This window comes from Nicotiana attenuata, unplaced genomic scaffold (genome assembly GCF_001879085.1).
Source record: "Nicotiana attenuata strain UT unplaced genomic scaffold, NIATTr2, whole genome shotgun sequence".
Taxonomy (NCBI): domain Eukaryota; kingdom Viridiplantae; phylum Streptophyta; class Magnoliopsida; order Solanales; family Solanaceae; genus Nicotiana; species Nicotiana attenuata.
In genome coordinates this window covers 1,281,222-1,309,181 of record NW_017670274.1, presented here as the reverse complement: position 1 = coordinate 1,309,181, position 27,960 = coordinate 1,281,222, and the positions used below count along the sequence as shown (strand labels likewise).

The window sequence follows — 27,960 nt, the reverse complement described above, 5'->3', positions numbered from 1 at the left end:
AGTGACGGGCATGTGGGCGTGCACCGTGAGAATTGTGGCCTGGTTCATTCCAGGGCACCGCTTAGTGACTCTTTCTTGCTGGTATCTGTGTTGTGATTAAGCTAATGAGCTATGAATCATGCTAATTACCATGTTAGGGATTCACGCTGATATTGTTAAGACCCGAGTGGTCGTTTCTTGCTGTCATCTCATTAGCTTCATTGATATTCTGTACTCAGTCTTGTTCATGCATATCATATCATGTCTCAGTCTCGGTTGTTGTTATTTGGCACATCATACCATTGTTTCGGGCTAGTTTCATGGCATTGTGAGCCTATGTATGTGAGAATGGAGAGTGGTGACTAAGTGAGGCCGAGAGCCTGATTATGAGTGACAGTTATGGGATCGGTTTGCACGCTGCAACGGATATGTTGATGATTATGATAGCGCTTGGGCTGTAGGAGCCCCTCCGGAGTTTGTAACACAACCCCACTGAGCGCAGATGATATTTTGAGGGATGATTTCCCTGGACATGGATTTGTTCGAAGTACTGATACCTGGAGATGGATTTCTCCTCAGGGTTGGATTACCCTTGTTCCTCGGTACTGGTTGACTTGCAGTCAGCGTTGTATATGTTCCGGGATGGATTTCCCTAGGCCGGATGGCCATATGCAGTACCGAGTGGTTGAGCACTTGAGAGTGGGAGCACATGACACAATTTCATACATTTTTTTTGGTAGTGACATGTAGAGATTTGCTGAGCTTTATACTTCACATTGTTCGGACTGGTATTTACTTTACTATTGAGTTGAATAATTGAATTGCCAGCATGCCTACTTTATTGTACAATTTAATTGTGTTATAATTGCTGAGGTTTAGTTCGTCACTACCTATCAGTCCATAGTTTGGACTTGTTACTTACTGAGTTGGTGTACTCACGTTACCCCCTGCACCTTGTGTGCAGATCCAGGTGTAGGCATATAAATTTTATTAAAATTAAAGCCATGAAATAATTTGGATTATATTTTAAATTCAAGATATTGGTCCAAATAAATACTATGGGCTAATATAATTGAATTAATTGTATAAGTCCAATATATATGGATTAAATAAATAATCTTAATCCATTGAGCTAAAGTGATGAGCCCACTTCATTAGGCCCAAGATGTCATCTTCCTAGAGGCCCAATTTGACGCCACGTGTCAAATGCGTGGCGCGCCAAGTCAAACGAAAGAGCCAATGGGATCATGCCATGTGTCAAAATGACAAGGCATGCCAAGTCACACTAAAAGGCCAATGAAATCGCGCCACGTGTGCAAGTGACATGTTCTGGCCAATCAAATACGGCCATGTCACACTTCAATTTGATTGGTCGGAAAGAGTTTGTTCTTATCATAACTCTTCCCTTCCACAACTATAAATAGGGGTCTTCACAACTCAGAAAGGACACCATAAGTTATAACAAGAAGCAAGAGAGAGATCGTGGATCAAACACCGCAAATTTCTCTACAAGTTTCAAGCTTCAAGCAATCAAGTTCAAGTTCAAGCAATCAAGTTCAAGTTCAAGAAATCAAGTTCAAGCTCAAGAACGAAGAACGAATCAAGATCAAGTTCAAGCAATCAAGCTCAAGCTCAAGCTCAAGAACAAGATCATCGTTCGTGGCGACAAACATAGATTCAAGATCAAGCTCAAATGCCCTTGAATTTATTTACTGTTGAAAAGAAGAATCAGAGGATTCATAGAGATTGTAATACTCAAATATTCAAAATAAAATACTACGATTGTTGCAATATTTTTCGGCCTTGATTTTATTTTCTAGACTCAAATTTATTGTCTACAAATTCTGGCACGCCCAGTGGGACAATCTCTACCTCTCATCTCCACTTTTCAATCACCAAAGTTCAAGAACATTGAAATGGCTTCAAAGAAAATCAACTCCGTTTCAACTTCCACCAAAGCTGCTAACTCCAGTTTCTATGCTGATGTGGAAAGCATCCTCGACGTTACCTTTGGAAGCTTCGGACCAGTTACGAGGAGCAAAGCAAGCTCTTTAGGACAACAAGCACCCCAAGTGCCGTCCGCGTCAACCCCTGTTTTTGGATCTTCATCCTCAAAAGGAGCAAGATCTTCCACAAACGCATCTGAAGGAGGAAGCGATGTTGCTGAAAAGATCAAGAAAACTCTTGCTCTGCTTGACCTCTCCGGATCCAAGCACTCTGTTGTGAAGGAAGATGATGATGCTTCAAGTGATGGATCCTCCCCACTTACACCACATAGCGTGACCCGATCAAGGATCAACCTGTGTGAAAATCCATGCTACTCTCCGTCGTCCACGATAATCATGCAAGCTATGGTGACAAATACTTCATCCATAGAGGAGCAGTTGGCAAACTTGACGGAAGCAATCGCTGGCTTGACCAAATGCATGCAAAATCAAGAGGCTAGAATTGATAAGCTAACAGACAGGGTGGGAATCTTGATGGAAGAAGAATCCACCCATGCACCCGGCAAGCTCCCAGAAGTTCTAGAGAGTGACTCTCCTCCAAGACAAGCAGCATCCACTAAGGCTATCCCTGTTTCATCTGAAGGAATGATTCCAATCGATCAACTGAAGGAGTTCATTGAAGGAACCATTAAGAACAAATATGAAGTTGCTGCCAAATCCTCCCTTACGTATGGAAAGCCGTACACTTCAAGGGTCGATATGTTGAAGATGCCTTCTGGCTATCAACCTCCAAAGTTTCAACAGTTTGATGGTAAAGGTAACCCAAAGCAATATGTGGCTCACTTCGTGGAGACGTGCAACAATACTGGGACTTATGGAGATTACCTCATCAAGCAATTTGTCTGCTCGCTAAAAGGAAATGCTTTTGACTGGTACACAGACCTCGAGGCTGGATCTATCGATAGTTGGGATCAGCTAGAGCAAGAATTCCTCAATCGCTTTTATAGTACGAGACGTACTGTGAGTATGATAGAACTTACAAATACTCGTCAACAAAAGGGGGAACCAGTTATCGACTTTATCAATCGTTGGAGGAATGCAAGCCTCAACTGCAAAGACAGGCTTAGTGAAGCTTCAGGAATAGAGATNAAACTTGTGGTTTCGTGTAAAGAAGTACTGAAGGTAAAGCCATATACTGTGGTCTATACTAAGGAACGTGATGAAGATGAAGAAAGTGTGGGTTCTTCGTATCATGTTACTGTACAAGTCGAGAATGGAATTCCATCTTCAATGGAAGATAATGCGGAATTGGAGGATGTTTCGCCGTGTTATCACATATCCTTCGATGATGGGGACCCTCATGAAGATGAAGATGCGAAAGATGCTCCGCCTGAACTTGAAGAAGGAGTAAAGACGACAGTTGATGCCTTAAAAGAAGTTAACCTTGGCACCGATGAAGAACCAAGACCTACCTACCTAAATGCTTTACTTGAAGCTGATGAAGAGAGCACTTATATTGAGTTACTCAAAGAGTTCAGGGATGTCTTTGCTTGGAGTTACAAAGAGATGCCTGGCTTGGACCCGAAAGTAGCAGTCCATCACCTTGCAGTCAAAAATGGTGCTCGTCCTGTTAAACAAGCCCAAAGGCGTTTTAGGCCGGACTTGGTTCCCTTGATTGAAACAGAAGTTAACAAACTCATCGAAGCTGGATTTATTCGTGAAGTTAAATACCCAACATGGGTTTCAAGTATTGTCCCTGTAAGGAAGAAAAATGGCCAGATTCGAGTGTGTGTTGACTTTAGGGATCTTAATAATGCGTGTCCGAAAGATGAGTTCCCACCTCCCATTCCAGAACTGATGATCGATGCTACTACTGGGTACGAGGCAATGTCATTTATGGACGGTTCGTCGGGCTATAACCAAATACGCATGGCACCAAAAGATGAAGAGCTTACTGCATTCCGTATCCCAAAGGGTATTTATTGCTACAAGGTAATGCCTTTTGGCTTGAAGAACGCTGGTGCTACTTACCAAAGGGCTATGCAGAATATCTTCGACGATCTTCTCCACAAGAATGTCGAATGTTATGTTGACGACTTGGTGGTGAAATCAAGAGAGAAGGGCGACCACTTGAAGGACTTGAGGATGGTATTTGAATTGCTTTGGAGGTACCAACTTAGGATGAATCCATTGAAATGTTCCTTTGGAGTTACTTCTGGAAAGTTCCTTGGTTTCATTGTCCGACATCGAGGAATCAAAATTGATCAAGCCAAAGTGGATGCCATTTTGAAAATGCCTGAGCCTCGAGATATCCATGAATTGAAAAGTCTGCAAAGTTAGCATACCTTAGGAGATTCATCTCGAACCTAGCTGGGAGGTGTCAACCATTCAGTCGCCTTGTGAAGAAAGGTGTCCCTTTCAAATGGGACCAAGCATGCAGTAATGCCTTTGAGAGCATTAAATCATACTTGATGAAGCCTCAGTTTTAGCAGCCCCTATACCTGGAAAGCCATTGATACTATACATTGCGGCACAAAAAAGGTCTGTTGGAGCACTGTTGGCCCAAGAAAATAGTGAGGGGAAAGAAAACTCTCTTTACTACTTGAGCAGGATGATGACACCTAACGAGTTGAATTATTCGCCAATTGAAAAGTTGTGTTTGGCGCTAGTCTTCTCAATTCAAAAGTTGAAGCACTACTTTCAAGCTCATGTTGTCCGTCTCGTCTCTAAAGCAAATTCCATCAAGTTCGTGATGTCAAAACCTGTTCTTAGTGATCGACTAGCGAGATGGTACCTCCAATTTCAACAATTCGAGATTTTGTACATCCCTCAAAAGGCTGTAAAAGGACAAGCATTGGCGGACTTCTTGGCAGATCATCCGATACCTGATGACTGGGAGCTTACCGATGAACTACCTGATGAGGACGCAATGGTCGTTGAAGTTCAACCTCCATGGAAGATGTACTTTGATGGTGCCGTGCATCGTGGGGGAGCTGGGGCTGGCGTAGTATTTGTCACTCCCCAAAGAGAAGCCTTGCCCTACTCCTTCACCTTGACACAACTTTGTTCCAACAATGTTGCTGAGTATCAAGCCTTAATACTTGGGCTTGAAATGGCCGTTGATATGAAGCAATTGCAATTGCAAGTCTTCGGTGACTCCCAGTTAGTGGTCAATCAACTTTTGGGTAGTTACGAGGTTAAGAAGCCTAAACTACGCCCATATCATGATTACGCTAAAAAGTTGATGGGATGGCTCGGTGATGTGACTATTCAGCATGTGCCAAGGAAGGAAAATAAGAAGGCTGATGCTTTAGCTGCTCTAGCTTCATCATTAGCCCTGCCTGACCAAACACAAGTTACTGTCTGCCAAAAATGGGTAGTACCGCCGCCAAATAAAGTTGAAGGTGAAGAAAACGAACTCAAGCATCTTGTTGATGTTTCTGAAGTTGAGAAAGAAGAATGGAGACAACCCATTATCGACTACTTATGCTATGGGATACTTCTAGAAAATCCGAGGAGAAGGACTGAAATTCGTCGTCGTGCACCTCGCTTCCTTTACTACAAGGATACTCTATATAGAAGGTCGTTCGAGGGAGTACTCTTGCGATGCCTAGGAGAAGAAGAAGCTCTCCAAGCTTTGCAAGAGGCACATTCTGGGGTATGTGGGTCACACCAGTCCGGACCAAAGCTCCACTTCCATATAAAAAGGATGGGATATTATTGGCCAACGATGGTAAAAGATTGCTTGGACTACGCTCGAAGATGCAAGGCTTGTCAATTCCATGCGAATTTTATTCATCAACCTCCTGAAGTGCTGCACCCGACTGTTGCATCCTGGCCATTTGACGCTTGGGGATTGGATGTTGTTGGACCACTGCCAAAGTCCTCTAGTGGGCACCTATACATCTTAGCTGCAACTGACTACTTCTCAAAATGGGCTGAAGTTGTTGCTCTTAAGGAAGTAAAGAAGGAAAATGTTGCAAGTTTCATCCGGGTAAATATTATTTATCGCTTTGGCATTCCTCGTTACATAATGACGGATAATGGAAAGCCATTCGATAATAGGTTGATGAACAAGATTTGTGATCTCTTTGGCTTCAAGCAACGTAACTCTTCGATGTACAATGCTGCCGCCAATGGTCTAGCCGAGGCATTCAACAAGACTCTATGCAACTTGTTAAAGAAAGTCGTCTCCAAATCCAAACGAGATTGGAATGACCGCATGGAAGAAGCTCTATGGGCATATAGGACAACTCACCGCACGCCAACACAGGCGACTCCTTATTCACTCGTTTATGGAGTCGAAGCCGTCTTGCCACTTGAGCGTCAAATACCTTCGTTACGACTGGCTATTCAAGAAGGGATCACTGATGAAGAAAATGCTCGACTTCGATTAGAAGAGTTGGAAGCTCTTGATGAAAAGAGATTAGAAGCTCAACAGAGCCTTGAATGTTATCAAGCTCGATTGTCTCGCGCCTTCAATAAAAGAGTTCGTCCGAGATACTTTCAAGTAGGAGATCAAGTCCTTGCCGTACGAAGACCCATAATTACTTCCCATAAACCTGTAGGGAAGTTCACTTCAAAATGGGATGGGCCATACGTCGTACAAGAAGCTTATTCAAGTGGGGCTTACAAGCTGGTTGATGCAGATGGTATGAGGATCGGCTCTATCAATGGCAAGTTTTTGAAGAAGTATTATCCTTGAAGTTGCAACGCTCCTTGACGCACGAGCCTAAACTGCATGTTGCTACACTCCTGGCCCGCAAGAGTATAAACTGTGTACGGCCCAAAAAAAAAAAAAAGTCCGCTAGGTTGAAAATCTCGAAAGAGGCGGCCTAGGCAAAAGCTAGGACGTAAAAAATATATATATGTCAGCTAGGTTGAAAATCTCGAAAGAGGCGGCCTAGGCAAAAGTTAGGACGTAAAAAAAAGGAAAAAAAAAGAAAAAAATCTACTCAGCCTGAACTACGGTATGACTTGATCCTTTTCACCGAGGTACTTAGGCAGCTTAGAGTTTCATTCTAAGTTCAGTCACATAAGTTCAAAAGATACATATTGCCCCAATTGTGAAGTATGGAGGAATGTAAAATCAAGCTGAAATGCCATCCTCTTGTGAAACTTTGATCTCATTTGATTTAAAAGGGGCAACCCTCCATGGTAAATTAACATCTTCAAGTCCGTCGGTACTCAAGTTGAAGTCCCCAAGTTGAAATCTTCAACTCCGTCGGTCTTCAAGTTGAAGTCTTCAAATTCGCCAGTCTTAAAGTTGAAATATTTAATCCCCCTAGTTGAAGTCTTCAAGTTCGTCGGTCTTCAAGTTTCAGTCTTCAAATTCGTCGATCTTAAAGTTGAATTGTTTAAGCCCTCTGAAACTTCGAGTTGAAGTCTGCAAAGTCCGCCAAATCTTCAAAGTTTTCCAAGTGTTCAAGTCGATGTCGCCTTCAAGTTGAAGCTTTATAGCTTTCCATCTTAAGGTGGACATATAAGTCCCTTTGCACCTTAAGTTGGCCTCTTCGTGGGTTTGTCCTTAAAAGGAACTATAACTTTCCAATCTTAAGGTAGACATATGAGTCCCTTTGCACCTTAAGTTGGCCTCGCCGATAGTTTGGGTCACATTGAGAGTAATCTCTCCAAGAAATCGGGCCATGTTAAGAGTAATCTCTCCAAGAATCGGGCCATTTTGAGAGTAATCTCTCCAAGAATCGAGCCACTTTGAGAGTAATCTCTCCAAGAATCAGGCCATGTTGAGAGTAATCTCTCCAAGAATCGGGCCACTTTGAGAGTAATCTCTCCAAGAATCGAGCCACTTTGAGAGTAATCTCTCCAAGAATCGGGCCATGTTGAGAGTAATCTCTCCAAGAATCGGGCCATTTTGAGAGTAATCTCTCTAAGAATCGGGCCATTTTGAGAGTAATCTCTCCAAGAATCGGGCCATTTTGAAAGTAATCTCTCCAAGAATCAAGCCATTTTGAGAGTAATCTCTCTAAGAATCGAGCCACATTGAGAGTAATCTCTCCAAGAATCGAGCCATTTTGAGAGTAATCTCTCCAAAAATTGGGCTACATTGAGTGTTATCTCTCCAAGAATCAGGCCATGGAAGTAATCCCTCCAATATTTGGCATGGATGAGTACCATCCCCTCACACCCTAAGACCGCCTTCTTTATGCGTGGATCATCTTGTTAAACAAGAACAAATCCTTCTTGTTTGACCTGCAAAGAAGAGACGACAAAAAAAAAACGCGCAAAAGAAGAAAATTACCTTGAGATTGCTTCCTAGCCGTGAAAATATAGAGACAAGGTAGCCTTCAAATGCTTTAATTCAATGCTCAACAAACATAGCAGTATGGGGTTTATATAGATATCCAAAGACGTCTATTAGTGTAATGATTTTCGATGTGGGATCAAGTGGTAAGAGGCGGCGTTGGTGTCCTGGTCCTGGTTAGATTAAAGTCCTTCTCCAGTTATGATTTATCAAGTAGAAGAGAAGTTGATTTCCGTACAACTTGCAACGTTCCGTAGCAAGACTTGTCCGTATAATTCTGATCCATGGAAATAAGATATTGAGTATTACATGGATAGACATATTTGGATTATCACATGGATAATCACGGATAGTTAGCTGATTAGAAATGATTGCTTTCAGGAGGTGCATGGACAAATATATATATCCCGGTGTATTATATACGCATATAAAGAATATGTGTGTTTCATGTACGTTATACTTCAAAACTTGTCACGGATGTTAGGTGATGTCATACCCCGGCAAGATTTGAAGTAGGGGACATTTGTAGGCATATAAATTTTATTAAAATTAAAGCCATAAAATAATTTGGATTATATTTTAAATTCAAGATATTGGTCCAAATAAATACTATGGGCTAATATAATTGAATTAATTATATAAGTCCAATATATATGGATTAAATAAATAAATCTTAATCCATTGGGCTAAAGTGATGAGCCCACTTCATTAGGCCCAAGATGTCATCTTCCTAGATGCCTAATTTGATGCCACGTGTCAAATGACGTGGCGCGCCAAGTCAAACGAAAGAGCCAATGGGATCATGCCATGTGTCAAAATGACAAGGCATGCCAAGTCACACTAAAAGGCCAATGAAATCGCGCCACGTGTGCAGGTGACATGTTCTGGCCAATCAAATACGGTCATGTCACACTTCAATTTGATTGGTTGAAAGAGTTTGTTCTTATCATAACTCTTCCCTTCCACAACTATAAATAGGGGTCTTCATAACTCAAAAAGGACACCAGAAGTTATAACAAGAAGCAAGAGAGAGATCGTGGATCAAACACTGCAAATTTCTCTACAAGTTTCAAGCTTCAAGCAATCAAGTTCAAGTGCAAGAAATCAAGTTCAAGCTCAAGAACGAAGAGCGAATCAAGATCAAGTTCAAGCAATCAAGCTCAAGATCAAGCTCAAGAACAAGATCATCGTTCGTGGCAACAAACATAGATTCAAGACCAAGCTCAAAGGCCCTTGAATTTATTTACTGTTGAAGAAAAGAATCAGAGGATTCATAGAGATTGTAACACTCAAATATTCAAATAAAATACTACGATTGTTGCAATATTTTTCGGTCTTGATTTTATTTTCTCGACTCAAATTTATTGTCTACACCAGGTATCTCAGGTCACGGTAGCAGCTGTTGACTATTCCAGTCGCGCATTATCATCGGAGATAGCGAGGTAGCTGCCTAGCGATCGCAGTCCCGCGTTTCTCCTTCTTTATCTTCCTTCTAGTATACTTTGGCTACTTTCTGACTATTTTGCTCTTATTATGTTTCGGAACAAATTGTAGTATTGCTCATGACTTAGTGACACCCGAGGTCGGACTTATATTTCCGCATTTTGGTTTTTGACTTTATCTCTTTTATGGCAATTTCGGTTAAAAAGGGTGTTATTTAAACTATAGTGAAATGTTGTACTATTTTGGGAATGTGTCGGTTGGCCTAGTTCCATGATAGGCGCCATCACGACCGGGTTGATTTTGGGGTCGTGACAGGCATAGAGATCCAAAATTAAGGATGAATAACTTTCTGAAGAAAACTAAGTCAACAAGTATGTGGTGTGCAGTAATATCTTTAATTTGGATTTTCCTTTTCTTCTTTTCACTGCTTGATCTTTTGACTTCTTCTCTTAAAAATATGGAGATAAGAAAGTAAATAAATGGAGGAGTCCATCACGCATCAAATATTTTCTTCGATCGGTAATTAAGTTAATGTCCTTCCTATACAACGATGCAAATTCGTCTCTTTTTTTTTCATGTTAGTAGTTTTTTATTATTATTATTGAGTACTTTCCGTGTCGTGATAATAAAACTCTTGTTTTCTTGTGCCTTACAAATATATTGGTTTTGTTTAGTATCTATTGCCATAATATTAAGTTTTTGGTTTAGTTTCTTTCCTTGGTTTATTTTGGAGATTAAAAAAGAGAAACTATAATGATTATGTGGGGTATTTTTTTCATGCATTTGTTAAAGATCAAAATTATTCTTTTGTATTAAATATATTTATGAATGAAAATATAAAAATTATAAAAAGGCAATATGAAAAAATTACAAACTTTAGAAAGATATGTTCAACTTTCATCGTTTTTTAAGGGTAAAGGCATGATAAAACACCTTAATTAATAATATGTAGTATATTTTTATTAGGCAATTCTTACTACAAGAGAGTTTCTGTAACTATATTTGTTTATTATTCTACAAACAAAATGTACTTTATTAAAAGATAAAGTTAAGTTATTAGGAACAAAGGAACTGAATGTATAATTTTACAAAGGTGCCTATAAGTGACTGAAATTTAGAATATATGAGTGATCCTCATTAAAGAAACCATAATAAAAATTTAAAAATAATTTTAAAGTGAATTATTAGCAAGCTATTATATTATATTTTAGTGCAGAAATCTAAATAATATTAATTCACTTGCTATTTTAAGCGAAAATAAAATAGAAAGAAATATAATATGAAAGAAAAAATAGAAAACAAATAGCCAGATATTTCTCTTAAATATCTTAGAAAATATAAACACTTAAAATATTTTTTTGCATCAAACTAAGCTTATTTATTAAAAGACCAAATTTAAATAACAATTAATTATATACAAAAACACACGAAAACTTAATAATTTATAAGAATTAGTTGAAAGGATAAATTCGAATATGATGTTAACATGTTTTTCATATTTTCACTGCTTCTCGGATAAAATTAACATAATCCTTTCAAAATTCATTAATTGGAACTCTTGCCTCCATAAAAATACAATATTCAAATACATGGTTGTATGTTCCGACAGAGAAAGAAACATCTCCTCAAAATGTATAAAGAGTAGACTAATCAAGATGTAACAGTTAGGCATTTATTTCGCAATAATGCTTTACTCTTCAATATATAATAACTTCTTATAGACTAAAAAAAGGACAATTTATATTTTATGCATTTTGCTTGTGAGAAAAAAAAAATACATCATTCAATTAGTTGACCATTTGTGTGTTTATGAATAAATACTTTTTCAAGAAAATAACTTGAACAATTTTGAGTTGAATATCTCGATTGAGATTTGAGATGATTGAGGACATATCCAGTAGAGTTTCTTCCTTTATTAGGCTGGATAAATAAAAAGCAACAATTATTATTTTCTTGTACTTACATACTTTTGTTTTTAACTTTTACTTTATAACTCAAACAAAACTTTTAATATTATATTTATGTGATTGTTTAAAAACATAATATTTATTGAGATAGAGTACACGCGCAACGCGTGTGTTGAGGAACTAATACTATATTTTAAGTGTGAATGCCTAAGTGTAAAGTTAAAAGACCAAAATATCCCTTAAAAGCTAAGTGACATTTGCCCTTCATTTAAATACTACTCTTACGTCATTTTTGTACCAAAAGGTAAAAATATCTCATAATAAATTGAGTTCTTTAATTTTCTACTACACTTTACATGAAAACATAAAATACAATGTAACGTATAAAATATTTTTGAAACTTGCAAAATATTTTTGTAGTCCCAACTAAATTCATCTAATATCCAGTTGAAACTATGACTGTCCAACGGGACGGGCCGGCCCGTCCCGTCCCGCTAAAAATTAAACGGGATGGGCCAATGTTACGCGGGACACGGGACGGGACGGGACGGGACGCCCGTTTCGTCCCGTTTGTCCCGTCCCGTTTCGTCCCGCTTCGTCCCGTCCCGTCCCGTCCCGTCCCGCCTGTTTTTTTTTATTTAAAAACTAGCCATTGGGCAACGGCTTAAATTGCAAAAATAGCCGTTGCCAACGGTCCAAAAAGCCCCCACACCCCGCAAAACACCCCCAACCCCCCCCCTCCCCCCAAACTTTTAATATAACCCCTAAGTTTAATATTTGACACTTTGGCCCTATTTTCTACTATAAATACCCCCCATTCTTCTTCATTTTTTCCCACAAAAAATCAATCTTCTCTCTCAAATCTCTTACATTCTAATATTCTATATTATTCTCTCAATATTGTTACTATCAAGTGATATCTTTCAACTTTCAAGTATTTGGGCAAATTTTTTGGAGCAACTTTCAAGCTTCAAATTAATTCGTCAAGTATTTGGAGCAATATTTCGGGCAATTTCTTCAAGTTTCAATATTTAATCACGGTGCACTCGTTCCATCTCCTAATTTTAATATATAATTTTTGCTATCATTTTAGTGCTTAATTTTTGTGTTTACTTTACGTGTTATATTTTCGCATTTCATTTGTGTGTGTAATATTTGTGTTAGTTTTTTTAATTTAGTTTCGTATTTAAATCATGGCACCTAAAAATGTATTTGGATATTTAAAAAAAGTAGTAAAAAAAGTAGTAAAGGTGAAAGTAGTAGTAATCCTAATCCTAACCCTTCTCCTATACCCCCTAGAGTTCGAACGAATATTGATGAAATGACTCATGTTGATGAAACTTCATTTTCTCAACCCCCCACATTTTATGATGTTCATGTCGGAGAACAATTAGATCATGAAACTTTACAAAGACAATTTGGCAACGATATTTTTTTTGAGGATGAAGAAAATGAGGAAGAAGAATTAGACGAAACACCCACTAGTCCCGCAACACAAGCTCCAACTCAGAGTCAATCTCAGTCTGGAGCTTTACCCCCTGTACCCCCTGTTAAGGTGTAGCCTAAGGATGAAACGTCCAAAACATTCACTTGTATGGAATTTTTTTAAACATGATAAAGTCAATCATCGTGCTATCTGTGAAAAATATAAGCAACAATTTGCACACTCATTAAGTGGTGGACGGGGGGTTAACTAGACACTTGAGAAAGTGCTCACAAAGATTTATGATAAAAACTAACATAGAAGCCGGAAAAATTATAGATCCTACCATCAGTACTGGCACTCCTAGTGGATCTGGTTCTAACCAAATTCAACAACAACTTGACCCTGCTTCCGGTCATATTTTACACAAATATAACAAAGATAGAGATCGTGAGAACTTAGCAAAAATGGTGGCGGTCTGTGGCTTACCTTTTTACTTTTCCTTCTACCCTGCTTTTGTGCATTATATTCAAGAAACTTATAACCCTGCTTTTCAAGGTTTTCCAAGACCACGGTTAGAAATGATATTTTTAATTTCAGACTGAATATCTTCAGTATATTCGTTGTGTATTTTATCACTTGGATTGTAAAGTGTCCATCACATCTGATATAGGTCGTAGTCCTAATGGTTGTGATTATTTAACTGTTACGTGTCATTGGGTTGATCATCATTGGAACTTGCAAAAACGTATTATTGGTTATAAATTTGTTGATTCTAAACACACTGGGCATATATTGCAACTACTGTTCTACAAATACTTGATTTTTATGGGCTTATTAATAAAGTTCTAACTATCACCTTAGATAATGCTTCTGCTAACCACAACCGCGGCAAATAGCTTAAAATCTAGACTTTGTCCAATTAATCCAACATTTTTCATTAGATGTGCATGCCATATTTTTAACTTGGTTGTAAAAGATGGTCTTAATTTATTTTCTGATGCTTGTAGTAAAATACAACATGCTTGTGGCTATATTTTTCGTGCTCATAAACACAAGTAGAATTCGTGAATTTGCTCAACAATGTGCTAGTGCTGGCCTTCCATTTAGAAAAGTTCCAAAAGATGTTTGTACTAGGTGGAATTCTACTTATGAAATGCTTAAAGTTGCTTATGGTTATCGGGTGCCCATCCAAAAAGTATTTAATATGCATAATGCTTACCCTGTTGATCAAATTGTTGATTCTGATTGGGATGAAATTAGAGAGCTTACTAAATTTTTAGAAAATTTTTATTATGCTACAAATCAATTTTCTGGTATATATTATCCTACTATTACACAAATATTATGGTATGTTTGTGGAATTTCTGTTGTATTGGTAAGTATAAAAAAAATCCAACTTATGCACCAGGCATTAAAGAAATGATTTTAAAATTTAAAAAGTATTTTTCCCATTCCCGAAGTTTATTTAATTCTACACTACTTAACCCATCTTTAAAGCTAAGAGGTGCAAAGGGACTTGTTCGTAAAATTTATGAGAATTTAGAAATTCAAGAAAATGAACAACCATCTCTCGAAAACTGCCAAGCTAGCATATATTCTTATGCCAGATCAATGTTTGATAAATATAAATCTATGGATACAACTAGTACTGAAACTGCTCCTTCTACTTCTAAGTCCGGAGCAGAAGTTTTATGGGAAGATATGGATGATATAACAGGTTTTGATTCCTCTATTGATGATGAACTTGATTCTTATCTTAATCAAGGATTGGAAAATATTAAAGCCGAAGAAGGCAAGGAACAACTTTTGTCATGGTGGAGGGAGCGTGGCAAGGCTTTTCCAATACTTTCAATTATGGCCCGAGATATCCTGGCTATTCAATCATCATCAGTAGCATCGGAGAGTGCATTTAGCGCGACAAGATTTCAAATTGGAGATCATAGACATTCATTAGCGGAGGACAGTCTAGAGATTTCCGTCTTATTCAGAGATTGGATTAATTCAGAAAGAAGAAATCTTGGTTTTGAAAAACTAACCACTAGGGAGGAAGAAGAATACAATGAGATACTTACCACTGGGAGCGATGATGACATGGAGCTCATGGAACATCAATCAACATTGCCAATTCCAGTAGAATCTCCAAGAGATATTATTGATAAGTTACAAAGCTATATAGGAGCTTACAAATATTAGTATGATAATTTGTAATTGGCTACTAAGAGGCCTAGTTCAAACAGAACCCTTCCTAGAAGGTGGCTGCGTAGATTAGGTGCTCTTCAAAAGAATTGTATTTGTATTTGAGATTTGAAAGTTCTATTAATAAAATAAATGGCTCTAAGAGATGAATTATTTTTATGATTTGTCGGTGTTACTTAATAGCTAATACTTTGAAATTATATTAAATAAATTATAACTCTATTATAAATTTATATTTACTAGATTATTTCATTACAAGTCTTTTGTTTTAATATTTTATAATTCTTTACTTAGTTTTCTAATTTTCTTTTTAACATAGTAACATAGTAATATTTAAGTTTATTAAATAAGTCAAAAATCTAGCCGTTGCAAACTTTAAAAACATAGTAATTTTCAAAAAACTAGAATTTTTTTTTTAAAAATACACTTAAGGCCCACGAACCCGTCCCGTCCCGTCCCGTCCCGTTTGGTTGGCGGGACGGGACGGGACGACCGTTTCGTCCCGTTTGTCCCGTCCCGTTTCGTCCCGTCCCGCCACCGTCCCGCCTAAATCCCGTCCCGTCCCGTCCCGTCCCGTTAAAATCGTCCCGTCCCGTCCCGTTGGACACCCATAGTTGAAACTCTTTTAGTCATTTCATTTTCATAGTCTTGCTCATTAGTCTTTATTGGATAACTACTAATGTATCTAGTCTATTAAAAATATCTGGTGCTTTTTGTATTCTTAATTAAATTCATAAAATCTTTGCTTTGAAAACATTCCAGATAAAAATACTATTAATGATATTTGATAGACATATTCTATAAACAAACTAAAATATAGTGGTAATATTTACCGGCTAGCGCTCCTTGTATTATAAGGAAGACAAAGTGTGTTATTATTTTCGTCAGTGATAATATAGCAAACTAACTTTATAATTTTGGATTACATTGTGAGCCTAACAAATCACTTGCCGATGTGGATGACATATCTAATAAGTTCTTGAATATAGTGGTGCCTTTGGGCAATTATCGGTGTTGCAACAAGTTAGAGGAGGCGTTTGTGCCGATTAGGATGCTTGATTTAAAATATATTTTTCTTTTCTTTTTGAAATTACAGAATCTTTTTAACGCCTTGATATGCCCTTTATTGAAAATTGAAATTGAAATTGAAAATAAAAAATATAAAGTGTAGCTGGTGAAAACACTAAAAAGTGCTCGTTTTTCTGTTTCCGATCCATGGCGGGGAGGAATCAACCGCCGTACAGGCCAAGAGGAGGAGTCAACTTTTCCTCTTCTTCTTCCAGATCCTTCCATCCTTCCCGCAACTCAACCAAAAATGTCAATTCAGAAGAACGGAAGAAGACAAGCTCTAGCAATTGGGACAACAAAGCCGCCATTAATGGAGATATTGATGATATTCAGAATTTACCTTCCTTAGTTGGAACCTGCCCTTTCATGTGTCCTGGTACCACCTATTTCCCCACTTTCCCCCTTTCTGGGTTGACATATTATGCTTTTTCGTGTGCGCAAAGACAGAATCTAACATATAACCTGGTACATACACCCAAAAAAAACATTTCTTACACTATGTTTCTACCAAATCAATAAATGCATAAACTTTTAACATGATTTAATTTATCACTTAACCTGGGTAAATTAACTGGCTTGTTGTGAACAGGAATTTTTTCTGCTTCCTGTACCCATTATTAGTCTAATTGGATAATATAGAAGATTTGAAGTATAAATTTTTATGAAGTACTATGTGTTGTATTTCTCTATCGCGTTTGTGTCTGTATAAAGAGGTGCAGTTGCTACATTTAAATCCTGGTCCATGTGCACCTGCAACTTGAAATAAGTTCAGTGTCTTTTTCTTGGAAAAATAAATTGCAGTTGAGGAGAGGGAAAAGCGAGAGCGGCTGCGAGACTTAGCTGTGTTCGAGAGGCTATATGGAAATCCTGCCAAATCATCACCTAGCCTTGCTGTTAAAAAGGTAGTAATATTTTGGGTATTCTAGCGAGTAGGTGTACTTTCTTTATCCTTTTTGTTTGATTAACTGAACTCCAAGTGTAACAGTCCAGCCCGCTAGTGATACTGTACGCTCTGGGCCTAGGCTTTCACGGGTTTAAAACGCGTCGCTAGGGTCTAAGGCTTGTTAACTTATATACCCAGCACCCAGCATCCCTCCTGTGTTTTGCCGATGTGAGACTTTGTCTAAAGTTTGGGGGTGTTACATACATCCCCTCTTATGGACACCGCATGGGATTCGCCTAGACTCATCACTGAGGTTTGCCCTGCCTAACCGGGATTTGCCTATACTCAGTTGAACTTTTAACCACCATCGGCAAGGCTGACACAAGAGTGGTTTTGATACCAGCTGTAATAGCCCAGCCCGCTAGTAATATTGTCCGCTCTGGGTGTAGGCCCTCACGGGTTTAAAATGCGTCGCTAGGGTCTAAGGCTTGTTCACTTGTTAACTTATATACCCAGCATCCCTCTTGTGTTTTGCCGATGTGAGACTTTGCATAAAGTCTGGTGTCTTACACCAAGATAGCTGGTCTAGAAAGAGGAAGGTTGGTAGGTTGATGACCAGTATAAAAGAATTTATCTATGATGAATCTTCTGAATACTAAAATAGCCAAATGGATTCACAGATTCGCATAGCCAACACTGGATTGATGTTGAGGTTTAGTTGATAGTTGAAATTAATTTGATTGACTGATCTTAACTAGCTCTATGTTTCACTTGACAAAACATTCTAGATTGTAACCAGCTTGTCAAAAAATGTGGAAACAGTTTAAATTGTAATAGCTCATCAAGCATCTAATAGCCCTTTTGTGATTAGAAAGTAAATGTTTTGATGTTCATTGATAATACAGATGATAGGCCGTATTTTTGTTGCCTTTTGGGCCATAAAAGTCAATAGTTAGCTTGGACTGTCGTATATCAGTTTTGAGGTTTTGTATGAGAGATGATGAGCTGGTGAATACAACAAATGTAAAGCAACTCAATATAAGGAAGTAGAACAAAGTTGGTGACTTGTACAATATCAAACAATTTTCCTTACCATGCATTGACTAATTACTGCCAAATTTGTAGATATTAGTACAAAATGGTTAATGCCAACAAAATCAAGCGCATTTCATCAAGGATAACAGAACATGCTTGTTCCCTAGAAGTTAGAGGGCCTCTTTTTTCTTTCTTTGAATTTTGAACGTAGAAGACCACCTGCTTCAACTTTCACGTGTAAGAATTATTAACGTTGTAGTCCATAGCTAAAAGCATCAAATTGAAACACTATTCTATAATGTTGGAGAGGATAAATGATCATCGCTTAGGACAAAAGATATTTTGTGCAGAAAGTTTCAAAAGGAACTGAACTTGCAATAAAATGCAGAGCTCTGAAGAGATAAACAAAGATAGATCACTGAAAACTTTCATTTTTATCGTGTCAAAATATACCCAAAGCAGTATATTACTGTAAAGATTGAGAAGTGAACAACAATAGTGGAGCTCAAGCTTGAGCTCCAATGGTGGAGCTCTAGAAGCTTCTCGAAGGAGAGAGAGAATGAGAGAAGGATGGGAGCAAAAATGAACTAATTGAATTAAAATGTTATCTATACAAGGTATACATATATACACTACACGTGAGCCACATGTGAGGGCACTAACTAACAAAACAAAGAAGCTAACTAACTGCTAACATACTTAACAGTGTTACACATATAATTAAAACAACATCTCAATAATTACAGATTCTAACTGTTGTTTCTTTTGCTTTGTTTGAGTACAACGGAATTTTATTTCAATGGTCAAAAGGAATTATACATTCATGTCTTAAAAAGTTCTGTATTTCCATTATAGCATATCTTTTCCATGTACCAGTTAGTAGGTAACAATCATATTTTTATACAAAAAGGTAATCAAGATGCAATCCTATCCCTGCCAAAAGTTGCTTGAGTTCTGAACATATGAGGTCCATATAAAAGTGACTTTTGTCCCGGCTGATTTGGCTGATTTGTCCCTGTGTGATACCCAAGGGTGTGGCCTAGTGGTCAAGAAAGTGGGTTGAGAACCATAAGGTTTCAGGTTCAAATCCCAACGGAGGCAAAAACACAAGGTGATTTCTTCCCATCTATCCAAACTTTGGTAGGCAGAGTTACCCAGTACCTGTGTGGTGGGAGGTAGCAGGTACCCGTTGAAATAGTCGTGGTGCACGCAAGCTAGCCCAGAGACCACGGTTATCAAAAACAATTTGTCCCGTGTGGGCATGACTAAGTTTCAAACTTGACTTGATACATAATTATTACGTCTTTTATTTACAGCATGTACGAACAATATAGAATTTAATCAGTCTTTCATCTCCTTTAAAAATTTGTACTCCTTTCAGACTTCATTTTCATTGTTGTTAATACTTATAAGCCAAGTGTTAGTTGCACCGGAAGTGATTTCAGAGTCTTTTCTTACCTACTTTTGATACTTTAGTAAAATTTAATTCACTCTTCAGTCTTTGTCGCAATGATGGTTTACTGAATTTTTCTCTTGTTAGTTCTGCAGGACTATATCTGGAAAGACTCTGCAAGATTCTGACGTGAGGCCTCTCTCAGTGTTGGAAGACACTTTAAGTTATCTGAGTAACTTGCTGGATTCCACAGAGCATCCCTTTGAGGTGGTTCATGACTTCATCTTTGATAGGATGAGATCCATTAGACAAGATCTAAGCATGCAAAATATCGCTTGCAGTCGAGTGGTCTCTATGTATGAGAGAATGGTATGCTCATTTAATCAGGTTATCTTATCCAAAAGAACTTGAATTAGAGCTGAATGGTATATGTCTGTCTAGATGCATGAATCATGATATGGTTGCATCTGAACATCCTACGGTTCCTGCATCTCAATCTTCTTTCCTCAAGTCTTAGATCCACTGCGAGCAAATTTAACATTGCAGAAAGCAGAAAAAGATCAATAAAGGAACTTGAGAAGCTTGTAGATTGAATTCAAAAGATGAATCGATTTGATAATAAGAAGTGAATATGTTGTTAGATGTGGATGTTGTATCCCCTACTAGATACAATTTTTAACCAATTTATTGATACAAATTTAGCCATTGGGCCACCTTAACCACTTGGCCATGTTCTCCCAATCACTCTGCTAGTTTCTTGCATGTTGACTTCATCAGTTCCCTGTGTATTTAAGGGAACAACTGAATTTTGATGTAAATAGCTTTGTAATTATGCACCTCTAGAGTGCTTTTGTTAATGATTTTCTTTACCTTTTTAAAAAAAAAAAAGGAAAAAGATTTGTGAAGGAGTAGAAGAGGGAAGAACATTTTTTTATAAGGTAGTAGTTTCATTAAAAAGGGCATTGTAAGGTAATAGTTTCATTAAAAAGGGCAAAAAACGTGCTCGCATACAAGTATATCAAAAAATAGAAAACCTTACAAGAAGAAATGGTTTTCTACTAAAGACACCCAATTACTACACAAATAGGAACCTCATGGGTGCACGAAAAGGAAATAAGGGAAAAAAAGGCTATTCCTTAATTGTATAAAGTCTTCCTCTACTCCCTCAAAAGCTCTCATATTTCTCTCCCACCAAACGTTCCACTTAAGTGCTAGAGGACGACATCCCATGCCATCATCTTCTCTTCCATCTTCTAAAGGCCCAACTAAACATAGTTTGTGACTTGATTGCTGACATTACACAGTACCCGCCTCCTTATATTGGAATCTTAATCCGATATAACGAATAAGTATTTTTTCTTTGCTTGTAGGCTAAGTATTTTTTTTCTCTACTTGTAGGCTAAGTATTTATTTTCTTCAATGTAGAGAATATCCTCCTCATTCTATATATAACCCCCTTCTTTGGTAATCTTTCGTTTGGCTGATATGACAAGGAAACATCTTATTTAGGAAACCAAGCAAATAATTTTTCCGAATAGATTCTAAGCTTAAAATGTTCAAGTATTCCTTCTTTTAGTATTAATGCAGATTGCAGAATGTTTAGGAATATGTAGCTCTAATATGGTTATGTAGCTCTAATATGGTTTTCTCCACAGGTTAAAATTCATATAATATCCCAGCATAAGCTTAGAAGATGTAGCGGTTCAAGTATTTCTTCGCTGTCATACCTCAACATGGAGCAGCTTACTAAAGCATTGGCGACTTTATTTAATCTTTATGAAGCAAATCGAACTTCAGAATCTATCTTTGAAAATGAAGCTGAATTTTTTTCATTTTATGTGCTTCTCCACCTTGATTCTAAAACCCAAGGAACAGTTAGGTTTTCATTTTTTTTCCCTTCCTCTTTCTGAATTTATCAAAGATTGTGAATTGCAGTTAAATATCAGGAGCTTACTCAGAGACCGTTTTCTTTATTCAATTTCACTAAACATTGTTCTTCTTGATTTGCAGGGGGAGACACTATCTTTATGGTTCCGCCGTGTTCCTTCTCACATTATGAAGTCAACAGAAATGAATTTTGCTCGGAAGATCTTGAGGTAGATCAAAGGCATTTTGTATCAATTATAGTTGCTAGTAGAATACTTTTTATTTTTGTATATGGTAATTTCAACCTTTTATTCTTATTTGTAAAATATTTTGTGACAGATACTTTAAATTGGGCTTCTACAAGAAATTTATCCATATAACAGAGTCCGAAGCATCCTACCTGCAGTATTGCATTATTGAACCTTCTATCAGTGAGGTGAGTTCTTATATATCAGCAAATTATATTTCTGTGGCATATGCTCTCTCATTTGCCTGATAAATATTGTTTTCACTCCTCCCCTGCTTCTCGTTGTTGGAAGAAAATTGGGGTTTGATCCTTCTCCCACCATATAAGTCTGCTTCTTACTGAGAAGAAAAACTGAGGCCTGTCTAAAATGGCAGCCTTTAACGTCTAGTTTGAAGCATCCCTGACTAATGCTGGCATTGCGAAGCAAAATGCTTCATTTTTAGTGCTTTTAACAATTTTCTCTACTTAAATAGAATTCCCTTCTTAACTTTTTCTGCTCCCCCCCCCCCCCCCCTGTTATTTTTATTTTTTTATGTTTTATTTTATGGATAAGTTTGATCCCCCTTAATTTGGTCCATTTGTGTTATTAAGGTTCGAGCACTAGCTATTTCCTGTGTGAATTATGGAGGATACAAGCTTCAGCCTTTTCCCCTGGCGGCTCTTTCCAAGTTCCTAATGATGAAGGTAAAATCCTATCTAGTATTAAGGGTTTTGATTAGAAAAAAAAGTTCAGCTCCCCACATTCTGAATTTGGCTGCTCTAATGCATGGTTATTTAGGAATGGGAGTTAGAATCTTTCTGCAATGACAGTGGCCTTCAGACCTCCATCGATGAAGAAGGAAATAGTTGCTTGCCTACCAAGCAAACAACTCTTATCCATCCAAAAGGAGGGTTGCACAAGTATTATCCTCTGGAGTCAGAACGGTTCGATAGGTGAGTCCTACAAATTTCTTCATTCATTCCCCTACAGGAACAATTAAAATCGTTGAAGCAAAGCTGAAAGATCTTAGATTAGGAGAACAAACTTAAACACTTCTTCCTTTTGTGAAAGTAGGCTGGCTGTATGAGCTCTAAGTTACCTGGTAAATTAGAATATGTGGGAATCCAAGTAAGAGCATAACCTTGTGCTAGTGTGACAGGGATCAACTTCACTGTAAATATGGAGCAATTTATCACCAAGTCAACCATTATGTTTGCTAAAAAGAATTCTCATGTATGTATGTAGATGGATGTATAATTAAATTTTATGCTTCTGGTAGCGAATGAAAAATACTTAAAGATTCTAAAGTAATTTAATTGGACCTTTACTATCTGATGCCAAGGCTAATTGGTCGATCTTCTCTGGCATTGATTTATTACTCTCTAGCAGTACATAACTCTGAAGAAGGGAGTAACTGGATTTCCGGGCCATAGTGATTACCTGCTCACTTGCTTTTGCTATGCTCGAAATCCGTAGTTGACCAACATACATTTTTGAAGCTTGGGATTTTGGATCCCATCTGTCCAAGCCTTGGTGGATAGTATTACCTAGTACCTGCACTGGTGGGAGGTAGGAAGTACCCCGGAATTAGTCGAGGTGCACACGAGCTGGCCCGGATACTACAGTTATAAAAAAATTAATTTTTCACATTCTTACGAACAAAGTGATTACTGTATCTTGATCCTCAGCTAAGAGCAGAAAGCAAAATTGTTGCATTCTCGGAACTTGATGGTTGTTGCACATACAGTGCAGGCTCTGCCTGCTCACTGCGTGTGAGCACGTGATTTTTGCCACGCTTAAATTACTCCTATAGAATTCATTTGAATTAGAATTTTTCTTTTAGTATTTGAATTTTTAGGAATTAATTGCATGATTTTGTGTTTTGTTTGCATTTTGTGTGCATTTTTAGGTGTTATAAAAAAAATAAAAATTCCAAAAATAGCATACTTGCATTTAGGACCTAATTCTAGATTTTTATATTAATTAAACATCATTGAAAATGAGAGAGAAAATAACAAAAAATAATCCTTTTATATCTTTTGTTCCTTTAATTTCACTTTCGTTTAATTCTCCTTTTAAAATTATGATCTAGTTAATTCTAGGAAATTTAATTAGTCTCATTTTAAAATTAAATTAGGTTTTGGCTATTTTTAATTTTACATTTAATAAAATCCAAAATTCAAATAAATAAAGAAGAAAAGAGAAGAAAATAAACCAAAAGAAATGGAAATGAAAAGGACCAGGCCACAAGTCTTGGGCCAATTCGAGCCAAATAAACCCAACCAGATCCGGCCAAAATGGCCCAAACCCAATCCCAAAATACCCGGTCCAGTTCCCCCTATAACTAAACGACGCCGTTTGGCGTCACACAATCCTGGCCATCAATTTTATCTAATCCAACGGCCACAATTGAGTTTTACTTTTACATAAAATTGTCCGAAAAAATATACAAACCCTAAAACATAACCTATCTTCCTCGTACCATGTCTCCGCCACTGCTCCGCCGCCTTCCACCTTCGCCGCCGGCCGGAAATCGTCTCCGCCGGCGGCCAACGTCCAAGTCGTCCCAAATTTTTACCATGTCATCTCCTTCATCTCCCCATCCCATATCCGTCATTATTTTCCTCCAAATCCCAATCAAATACCCCAAATCTTCCAAACCCTAGGCGCCGCCACCACCGTGCACGGCGGCGCCACCACCGTGCACGGCGGCGCCACCACCAAATAATCCCAACTTCACACCCTACACTCCCTTGACCTTCCTCATCCCCAATCCCTAGCTGAAACGTTTCAAACACCACCGACTCTCTTCGAATTTCAGATCGAAGTTCGACTTCAAACCCTAAAATTGGAGTCCTTTCGATTCTGGACTGGAATAGTCTTTGATTTTGTGTTTCTCATGGAAACACATGATTAAGGACAATTTCAGTCCGAATTCGACCAAAGCTTAACTGGAATCCGTCCAAATCTCAAATCTCAAGTTTTGAAGAACCCTAGTATGTGCTGGTCCAAACCAGTAAGTGTCCTAAATCCTTTGATTTTTTTTTTAGTTTAATCCTATTTAGTTTTGCTCTGATTCTTCTTTTTTGTTTTCTTTTCGTTTTTGTTAGTACTAATTAGGTCAAGCACTTTATTGTTAGTTTAGTTAGATTCTTCTTAGTTTCTGATGTGTTTGATTTTCTTTTAATAGTCATAATTTGTTCGTTTATTAATCTAGGTGTGATTTGAATTTTAAAATTTAAGATTGAGCATGTTCTAAGCTTTGATTCAATATTCTATAATTGCTGTCCTAATTTTTCTGATTTCCTTTAGTATAATTGAGACTAATTGCTTCATTTAGCCTAATTTCAACTCTGAGTTTCATTAAATTCAATATATGTGTTCTTGCATTATTTCTGCATGGTTAATTGAGTTCTAGGAAGTCTTGTTGGATCTTTTATCATTTTGTGTTAATAATACTTTCATTCTAGTTTAATTTTGATTAATTTTAGGCTGTTTGGTTATAGCTGGTAGATTTTAGCTAGGGCTAGTAATTCTAGGATTATTCAAGGGTAGTTTGGGCACTGGAAATGGCTCAGTTTATTAAGGCTCTGTAATTTTAGAACTCAAATAAGGGTAATATAGGCATTCCATAGGTAGGAAAACACCCTAGATCCTTCTAGAAGGGGGCCTTAGTGTAAGTTTTCTGCATTTTAATGCAGTAACTTGGGTAACAAGCCACAAAATTAGGGATTAAGGTACATTTTCTGAAAATAAAAAGGGGGAAAAATGACTAAAAATTTCCAGAAACATTCTGCCCCTTTCCTTGCCTATAAAAGGCAGGCCTAGTGCCTTGTTTTTCAAGTTTTAGATCCCTGAAAATTTTTCAAAACCTTCCAACTCCAAATTTCCCCCCAAGTATACATTTTCTGCCAGTCTAAGATCTGAAATTTGAATTTCAGATTCAAATATTCAAATCTGAAGTCCTAAAGTTCAACAACTTCTCTTAGATCTTCATTTTCTTCAAAAAAAAAAACCCAAAAACAAAAGAAAAAATACAGCAAAAATACTGTTCTATTGTGACTTTGGGCTGAATTTCAAGTTGTAGTGTTAGATTGGCATCTTCTAGCTCGGTTTCTAGTGATTGAAGTCCTTTAAGACATTCCTAGTTCAATTTCAACTAAATTTGGGTGAAAATCAGTGTGACTTTGGTCATTTTATTGCTGTTATTCTTCTATCGTTCCTCCCTAGGTATTGTGGCTTGATTTGGGTTGAGAATTAGCCTTGTGTAAGCTATATTGTTGCTGAATTCGTTGCTGTGATCTGCTGAACTGTTGTTGATCTTATTTCCTTCTTACTTTGCTCAATTCCAGGTACACTGTTGTCTCTAATGCTCTGAAGTTTCACTCAATGTATGTGAACAATTTTGACATCAAATGATGAGGAATTGCTATGTTATCACACGAATCTGCCTCTGTTCTCATTACTAGTTTAATATATAGCTGTAGCTTCATTTGAACGAACATGTATAAATGTTAAATAGGACTATTTGTATAATTAGGACTGTTTGAACATGAACACTTTGGGACTTATATGAATTTAAATTCTTTGACTCATGTTAAAGCTATGTTCAATGAAGTTCTGCTCATGGTTTAGTTCGTGTTAAATTCCACAGCTTATTGGTATAGATATTGCACTGGTAGTATATAGGTTCAAACATGTTCCTTTAAACACAAACCCCGGATAAACACATGTTCATAGAGACATACACATTCCAGATGTAGGTGTAAAAATGAGATTCAAAATCAGTTTATAAGTTTCAAAATCAGGTTGCGAATAGTGTTTGTTTTCACTTGTTTCAATTCGTTTCAGTGCAGTAGGTATTGAATTGGTGATTGACTGGTTTCAGTTCTTAAAATGATCCCTATTCCTACAATATAGAATTCAGGCAAGATACCTGAAATTCAAGGACCATTAGTTACCTTTGGGCCCCAAACAAAATGGCCCAGCAGCTGTATGCGAAACTGATCCAAGGCCCACTCTAAGAGTTAGCTTCACAGCTGAAACTCTAATGTTGGGTAGGGGGTTTAATTCAGGCTTTGTTTCCATTGGGCCTGCGCAAAGGCCCACAACTGGGCACTGCTTACAAAAATTGACCAAAATTATCGGGCTAATTTCATAGCCCAACATGCTGAAAGGCTCGAATTCCATTTAAGAGCATTAGGATTAATTTGGCGACATAAATTTGGGCTTACGAGTTAGGTAGCGGGTTCAAATTAAGAGGTTTTCCCTTTTGTTTGAATCCGGACTTGAACTTGAGGCCCGAATTTATAATATCAAATTAACTAGGACTCTTTAGAGACCAATTCAATAGAAAATTATAGTTTGCTTTAGGATGGCCTTAAAATAATAAAGTGAGATGAGCCTCGCCAAACAAAACACATAAATTTGTGGGGCCCTCATTGAATGCTTAATTAAAATACTTAGAATTCGGGGCGTGCCGTTTAGCGAATTTCACGGCCTCCCGCAAAGATTAATAACTCGTTAGTCGCGTTAGGCGCGCTTTTAATAATTTTACCTTCCTAAATACGGGTGTGCATTTCATGCAACCCAAATCCAAATCCCAAAACGTTGAATAAGAATGTGTCGAGGATCCGGGTGCATTTCATGTGATGTGATCCAAAAACACATTTTTAAACGACGTTCACTTTCTTAAAATTTTTTTTAACTAAAAGCGGTTAAACAATTCTAAAATTGCACTATAGGTTTGAACATGTATAAAAATCAGATTTCGGCCATTTATTATAATTTAAGCGACCGTGCTAGAACAACGGGATCCGGGGGTGCCTAACACCTTCCCTCGGGTCAACAGAATTCCTTATTCAGAATTTCTGGTTCGCAGACTCCAACTGGGAAGTCGAAATTTTCCTCGATTTGGGATTCAAGTTAAACCGGTGACTTGGGACACCAAAAGCCAATCCTATCCCAAGTGGCGACTCTAAAAATCAAATAAATAATCCCATTTCGAATAATGTCACTTTAAATGGAAAAACTCCCTTATACATTATCCTTCGGGGTAGGTGTGTAAAAAGGAGGTGTGACAGCTCTGGCGATTCTACTGGGGAACACGAACCCAAAATTTCAATTCAGTGTTCAAGAATTCGAGCTTAGTGCAATTGTTATATTTGGCTTTATCTGATTTTTCTACATGTTCCATGCTATATGTGCTAAATGTTTTACCGCTTTGATATTTGTTGAAATTGTATATATAAACTGTCGCGAATCCCTTCCTCTTTCTGAGTCTTCTACATCATGGAGAAGGGTGCACTTCGTGTAGCTTCTCTTCTGTT

The 27,960-nt window shown here is 37.5% G+C and overlaps 1 protein-coding gene across 3 annotated transcripts; it reads left to right on the top strand.

The window, feature by feature from the left end:
* Positions 1-16,083: 16,083 nt before the first annotated feature.
* Positions 16,084-26,270, top strand: LOC109237103 (SAC3 family protein C). Of its 3 annotated transcripts, none has more exons than XM_019403363.1 (9): positions 16,086-16,603; positions 17,029-17,129; positions 19,686-19,907; positions 21,194-21,412; positions 21,549-21,634; positions 21,744-21,840; positions 22,243-22,335; positions 22,430-22,584; positions 23,021-23,424. In XM_019403363.1, exons 1-9 carry the CDS (start codon positions 16,375-16,377, stop codon positions 23,025-23,027), a joined length of 1,209 nt encoding a protein of 402 aa, XP_019258908.1. In that variant the 5' UTR covers positions 16,086-16,374; the 3' UTR covers positions 23,028-23,424. The 3 variants fall into 3 exon arrangements, with proteins under 3 accessions (XP_019258909.1, XP_019258908.1, XP_019258907.1); XM_019403362.1 differs by lacking the exon at positions 23,021-23,424 and adding an exon at positions 25,984-26,270 and having other exon boundaries at positions 16,088-16,603; XM_019403364.1 differs by lacking the exons at positions 21,194-21,412; positions 23,021-23,424 and adding an exon at positions 25,984-26,270 and having other exon boundaries at positions 16,084-16,603.
* The last annotated feature ends 1,690 nt before the right edge of the window (positions 26,271-27,960 follow it).